Genomic DNA, 6,966 nt, shown 5'->3' with positions numbered 1-6,966 from the left:
CCTTGGGAAGTGGACCATGGGATCAGATTTTTGGAGGAAACTCTCCAACCATTGTCGTGGCAGCTGTTGCAGCCCTAATGAGTGAGCTCTTAGCTGACAGGTTTGGAATATTTGCAATTCAATTGATGGGATTCTTCTTGGTGCACGATTATTCTCTCTTCGATGGTTCTAGATCTGCCCTTACTCTCCAATTTTGATCAACGAAAATATGTGTCAATGTTCAAACAGCCGTTATCTCCTGTTTTGGACGCATTTTCTTATTCCGTTGATCAATCATGACTTCGTTTCATTAGAGTCGCGCTGCTTCTTCTTCGGTGTTTGTCATGCAATTTAGTTATTATTAATAGATTATAATAGTGGCTTCTATTCCCACCGACGATCATTCCGGTGGTGTCCCTTTTTCCACAGATGAATCATATTAGTGATGACTTCTTTTTTCATTGATGATCATTCTGACAATGTCTTTTATTTTCATGACTCACACTTTAGCATGGCAATTTGTCCCAGATGCACTGGCCCCATCTTTGTCCTAGATGTACTGGCCTTGCCTTTCTTTCCTTGAAGCACGCCTCTTCAATTTTATTGGTTTGAAGCTTCCAAATGCAGTTTTTAGAAGAACGGACCTTGCTTTGTTCAATTGCTTGCCATGAATTTCTCTCAGGCTGATGATCATTTCAGCTATCTTGCTAGGCTGTATTTATAGCAATTCTCTCCGACTTCACCTACATCTCTGAGTTGTCTTTCCATCTTTTTTTTTTATTATTTTACAGAGCAAAACATTGTTTTCTTGTAACAAGCTATAACTTAGTAAGTTTTAGCTTGAGGGAGAGTGTTAGAATATTAGAAAATATCTTATAATATCTTTTATATTATATTAGAGTATCTTAAATTATTTCTTATGATCAATTTATAATCATACAGATATCTTAGAATATCTCTCATTATTATTATGATTTATTCCTTATTTAGGATTGAGTCTATGTTTGTCTTTAAATAGAGATTAGTATTAACTCTTTTGTAATCAAGTTAGCATAAAACTATTATCAATAATATTCAAACTCTTATTATTTTCTCTCCTCCTTTTCTCTAAAATCCCACAACTTCAACAATAACAAACAAATCGTTATATGCATTATTATTTGCCAAACATTAATATATTGCTCTATCAAGCATGCTATTTAATTTTATTCTTATCATTATAAAAGCAGTGTTCTTTTATGCTTTATATGGCACTTGATGAAGAGGGAGGGGCCAGGGCCATGGGGTACCCTCCCCTGTGTCTGTCCCTGAATAAGGGTATGTTTGAGAAGTAGGTTTTGGAGGGAAAGGGAAGGTGATAGGATACTGGATTTGGGCTTAACCCAATAAAATTCTAAAGTGTTAGTTGTGATTGTTCTTAAAGTTGTTAGAGTTGGTTAGGAGAGTTTCTCTCTAGTTAGGAGCTTAGCTCTGGATTAGGAGTTCTTGAACTCTGGTTTATCTTGTTCTATACTGTTTTTCCACCATTGTAGAGCTTCAAGATCACAAACAATTTACATTCTCGAATTTTTGGGCTACATCAGAAGGGAAGACTTATTTTTCATTTTTAGATTAAACAAATTATAAAATGTTTCAAAAATCAATTACAAGAATAATTGGAATGTCATATAATCATATATCATATCATTCTTTCATATTTTTTAAAATATCAAATATATGTTAAGATATAGATTTAGCCCTCCAAAACCGTCCAAAACTCAACTCCCAAACATATCGTAAGATGGAAAACTCATCAAAATATAAAGATAAGGAAAGCCTACTAGTACCATGCACTAGAGATCTAATAAGGAAGCATTTGGCTATTGCATTATGACTTTCCTAAAGATGTAAAAACCCGGGGGTGAGGGTAACTCCTCTTCAAGTTTATCCCTCATATTTAAAATGAATATACAAATATCAGACAATGATCATTGACTTACTCGACACTTCGACTTCTGCATGTTCTCCAGCAAATCAGTAATTTCAAGCTGCTTCGTCACTGCAGCATGTAGCACCTGCAGAAAAAGCACAAATTTTAAAAATAACATACCATCAGATCAGCATGATCAAAAGACATATGACTGATGAAAGCATAGATGAATACCCTCTTTGTCTTCTCAAGATCAAACTCAACAGACTTTATTCTATCCAAGGAATCCATAAGCATGTGCTCCTTCTCTAAAGGCATGCCATCAGGTTTGTTGTTAAGTTCGTTAAAAACTTTTTCTAACCTCTGAAGACGCTGTTCGCAAGGAAGAATATAATCTCTTTCAGGAGTTGCTTCAATAGCTGATGAGTGGTTATTAATGTCACGTTCCATGGAATTTGATGGGTGAATCATGTAAGGTGTTCTCCAAAATTCAAATCTTAGACAGCGGATGAACGCAATGAGTCTTTCGACAAAGGACATCAGCACTTGTGGTACATATAAGAAATTTGTTTTCTCTAATCTTTCCTTGATAATGATGAACAAATTGCTGACTGAAGTACCTGGAAAAAAAAACAAGGTAGAGTGAGTCAGAAGATAAGTATAATATTGCCAAACTTGTCAATAATTTCAGTAAAACCTAGCATGAACCATAATAGCCAACATGTATTTCCAATTTCCACGTCCAAATATGACCAAGTTATATGCACAACTTGGGTTCCACATAGGAATAACAGATAAATATAATTGGTACAAAGCCTTCAACAATTCTATAACAATACCTTCTGAATTTGTCCTACATGCAGCATTCTCCATATCATTAGTTTGCAAAGACTGCTCTCGAGTAAGGTGAAGTCGACCATTTTCGATCACATTCTGAGCTGATAATAGAGCACTATCATCACAGCTGTAGTAGCCATTGGCATCCGGTACCCTGACCTATAGAAGACAAGCGGTTAGGTATGATTAAAAGCTCAAGACAACCATACAAAATGTACATGAACTAGTTAAGATGAGAATAATGATTCTAAAATAAACACTGGATTTTTTTTGAAACTGACTTCTTCACGAACTGGCGCTAAACGAGGATAACTAGAGCTCCTTTGTCTGGTAGGAGAAGAGTAATCATTCATATCAGACCCTGATTCTGCTGTTGAAGAGTCACTGCAACGCTCCTGGGAGATAAGAAAATAGTTAGAAAATCATATGATTGTAAGGAATATCTACCTACCATCAAATTGTAAACTCAAATCCAACTTTTTGTGTTCAAAACACAGAAACTTGCCTTCAGTGAGTGTAACTGAAAGGAGTCAAAGTTATGCTGTTCATTGGACGACCTGGTGATTTGCCTCACAAATGTTGCCTCAGCATTACGTACCAGCTAAAATCAGAATATCTACATTAGTTGCCCAAATGCTAGTTTGGCAAGGTATTTATAAGCCATATATATTTTCAAAAGTTGGCACGACTAAGGGCTAAGAAGCAAGATAATAGAGATACATTACCTTCATGATATCAGGATCATTCCATGGACCCTTGTTAGACCTGAGACATCCACCTTCGCTAGGACATGTACATGAACCACCCAGAAAGTCTGGCAACTGCCTGTACAGATTCATTTGCAAAATCCATATTAATCGGTAAGTTAAATAGAAATTACAATGCAGTAAGATGAAGGCACAGAGATGTACCTAGAGTGAATGGCTTCCTGTAGTTTATATAGAGACTTGGAATCAAGAATCTGAAAAGTAGGGAAATGAGCGTAAAATCAGCAGCATTGCTGGAAATGAGCATGTTAAACATTACTTGTTGATAGTTTATATACTTCACCTGTATCTTTGCAATAGTTTTGGGATCAAGAAACTTTTGTGCGGCAGGCCAAAGCATCTTCTTAAAGCCAGAACCAGCATTGACAACATACATTTGATGTAATGTCTGCAAATAAAAATGGAGATGTTTCACATAGAGATTAAAAGGGCTGGAAAAAAAAAGAGATGCTTTGGGAAAGAACGGGACAAAAACCTCAGGATAGTAACAGCTATCTATTTTTGTCATGGAAGCCAAGAGATTTGCCGCAGTACGCGAGAAATTTTTCATTCCCTGCATCACACATTTCAATGGGAGCTAAAATTTCAGCATAAAAACGTTTCAACAATTTGCAAACAAGGGAATTCTTAACATTGAGAAACACCAAACAACCCCCTCACTAGTAGCTAAACAGATTGATTTAAAAAATATTTAAGGCAGATACCATATGTTTCATAGAATGTTGAGCATATAAACAATCTAGTATCAACAAGCAACGTAAATTATCATATACACAGAATAATCAACAGATTTCGCGCCTGATATTAGTGATATAAGGTGCATAACTTTATAAAAATTATTTATTCTAATGCAACATACCAAGCCCTGTACATCCAATATCGTTGTTGTTGAAAAAAGCTGTCTCTTTGCTGCAATGGAACATGCTGGAAATTTCTCTTGCAGAGCCCTCTCGAACTCCTGGACATGATATCTCAAATATCGATCTATTGTGGTGATGCGCATCAGGCGGCTTGGATGAGCTTTCCCGAGCCTCTCAATGTAAACTGGCCTACCATCCTTATCGACTCCATGGTAACCTTGAGGATAATACTGCAATACTTCTTCCAGCTCTTCATATTCAAACTCCTTCGAGGATAATTATCACATTAGAAGCAAATAAAATATGTACAAAGCATCTTAAGCAAAGAACACATGCTTATGCTGAAACATTCAACTATTACAAATACAAAATATTCTGCTCTGTCAAGGACCAAATCTCTTGAATGCTTAAGCTATAAAAAATTATTGGAGGGTTCTTTTATCTAACATTCACACTCTGCAAAAGCCGTTTATGCTTGATGGTGTACAAAAATGTAAGTAGCAAGCATTGAACTCTTAACTATAATTATAGATACTTTGATAGTATCACAAATGTCAATGATTTTATATCTAACACACTTAAAGCAAGAATTGTTTGGGCTTGAAGCATACAAAATGCAGAATTTTTCCTTATTGAGAAATTTAAGTGTTATATAAAAAAATGGAGATGGAACTCTTGACCACTTGCTTAATCATACAGCCTTAATACCATATCAAGGACAAATTCATGTAAAAGTTTGAGCTGTGAGGTGGAGGCTCATGAATGATTAAATATCTGAATTGTTCAAATTAATGAACAAACATATTCAATTAACAATCTATGAAATCAGAAAAACCGAAGGAATCCCATTGTCCTTCTGTTACATGCAAACATTCTGTGGTCTAAAGCAGCTATATACCTTGTCCGGCTATGACATAAATTAGTATCATTACCTCTAGAATGGCATCAGTTCCATATTCCTTTCGCCAAATAAGCATTTCTTCCCACATTTGAATTGTCTTCTCAATATTAAAATCCCTAGCTTTAAGAAACCTACCGGAAAATACAAACCAACAAGAGTCAATGTATGCGAATAAAAACATAACACTTGTTATTTATGACCACACACAGAGTAAGCTGAAAAAATCGATTTAGTGATATAATTGGAAAGAAAAATGAGGAAGTACCTCAGCAATGTATGATAATCATCATGCCTGGGAGGCAAAGATCCCCTCTCAACAAGTCTTTGGCGCAATTCAAGAACCGCAGTCTCCTCTCGTGCGTCTCTCACATCCTCGATCGACACCGATGGAACCCTATAATCAATTTTCCGTTTTCCTCTTTTCTTAAGTGAATGAGTGAATTTAGAAGAAGCATTCATTGCCTTCTTCTTGAGTGTTCCAATTTTAGAATACTGTCGCCTCTCATCTTCCGAGTAATCAACATCCGATCTCCTCTCCCTAATTTCATCATTACTACATTGCCCTTCAAATCCTTCCACCACATTTTAATTACAAGATCAGATTTTTCACACACTCAAATTCATACATCATAATCCATTAAAAAATAAATAAAAAATAAAAACTATATTTCAAAGGGATAGATAGAGTGATAGACAGAAGATTATACCTGACATTTCTGTACAACAAAATTCCAAATAAAGTTTATCCTAATTTTGTAATCAGGAAATCAAATTCACAGCAAACTCCTTCATATATCACTGCTCCAAATTCTACATTATACAAACAAATAAATTAATAAAATTCATCATAAATTACTACTCCAAAGACTACACAATGCAAATAAATAAATAAACAGTACCTTAAATTACATTTTCCTAAATGACAAAAAACAGATAAATTTAACTAATAAAAAAATATGCCATCTACTAGAACTACTTATTCATCATTATCAAGCTAATTAATTCAAACTAATCCTACATGAATTCTAAAAACTACAAAAAAAAAATATAATAAAAAATAAAATAAAAAAATCTCAGTAATTGATTTGGTAAAGTACAAGAACCTAGATATAAATATAACAAGATTTAAAAAACAAGTCTCGTTTATAGTTACATTTCTTCAGCTGAATCTTTCGCTTTGAATCTGAAAATCAAATCCAATTCAAAAAATCTATCAAGAGAGAGAAAGAGAAAACCTCAGATTCGAAAAACGACTTGCCGTTTCAGACTTTTCAACTTTGGATGAAGATTGTCGTTTAAACCAGTTAGCATTCCCAAGTAACGTAACTAACTTTAAAAATCGAAACGCAGAGAGTTTTTTTTTTTTTTTTCTTTTTATTTTAATTATTTTTGAATAATGTTATTGAAGTGAGCTAAAAGAGAGAGATGTGAAGTTTATAATAATGAAAAAAGGCGTTATGAAAATGAATATGAAGAGAAAGAGGAATCTTATGTTGTTAGTATTAATTAATTAAATTAATTAATATCATGGTTTTAGATCCGTGTTTGCATTTATTTATTTTTTGGACAATATATATATATATTCCTTTTTTTATCCAAATAAAATTAAATAAATAAAACGCATTTAAATGTAGATATTTGTCGATAAGAATTGAAATCTAAATTTACTACGTTGTTAGAGTATACTATCTTTGGCTAATCGAGTTTATTGAT

The 6,966-nt window shown here is 34.0% G+C and overlaps 1 protein-coding gene across 3 annotated transcripts; it reads right to left on the bottom strand.

Annotated features, from left to right (window-relative positions):
• Positions 1-1,609: 1,609 nt before the first annotated feature.
• On the bottom strand, positions 1,610-6,708 carry LOC101492552 (phosphatidylinositol/phosphatidylcholine transfer protein SFH13). Of its 3 annotated transcripts, none has more exons than XM_073369288.1 (14): positions 6,407-6,708; positions 5,961-6,063; positions 5,519-5,825; positions 5,285-5,384; positions 4,352-4,618; positions 3,968-4,045; positions 3,776-3,880; positions 3,637-3,686; positions 3,451-3,550; positions 3,231-3,326; positions 3,007-3,120; positions 2,728-2,884; positions 2,123-2,508; positions 1,610-2,033 (listed from the first exon to the last, which is right to left on the bottom strand). In XM_073369288.1, the coding sequence occupies exons 2-14, from the start codon at positions 5,965-5,967 to the stop codon at positions 1,947-1,949; spliced, it is 1,854 nt and encodes a 617-aa protein (XP_073225389.1). In that variant the 5' UTR covers positions 5,968-6,063; positions 6,407-6,708; the 3' UTR covers positions 1,610-1,946. The 3 variants fall into 3 exon arrangements, with proteins under 3 accessions (XP_073225389.1, XP_073225388.1, XP_073225390.1); XM_073369287.1 differs by having other exon boundaries at positions 6,489-6,708; XM_073369289.1 differs by having other exon boundaries at positions 6,512-6,708.
• Positions 6,709-6,966: the final 258 nt, after the last annotated feature.

This window comes from Cicer arietinum, chromosome 5, assembly GCF_000331145.2.
Source record: "Cicer arietinum cultivar CDC Frontier isolate Library 1 chromosome 5, Cicar.CDCFrontier_v2.0, whole genome shotgun sequence".
In the NCBI taxonomy this organism is placed as follows: Eukaryota; Viridiplantae; Streptophyta; class Magnoliopsida; order Fabales; family Fabaceae; genus Cicer; species Cicer arietinum.
Note: the sequence above shows the minus strand (reverse complement) of the source record. Positions and strands in the feature narration are given on the sequence as shown.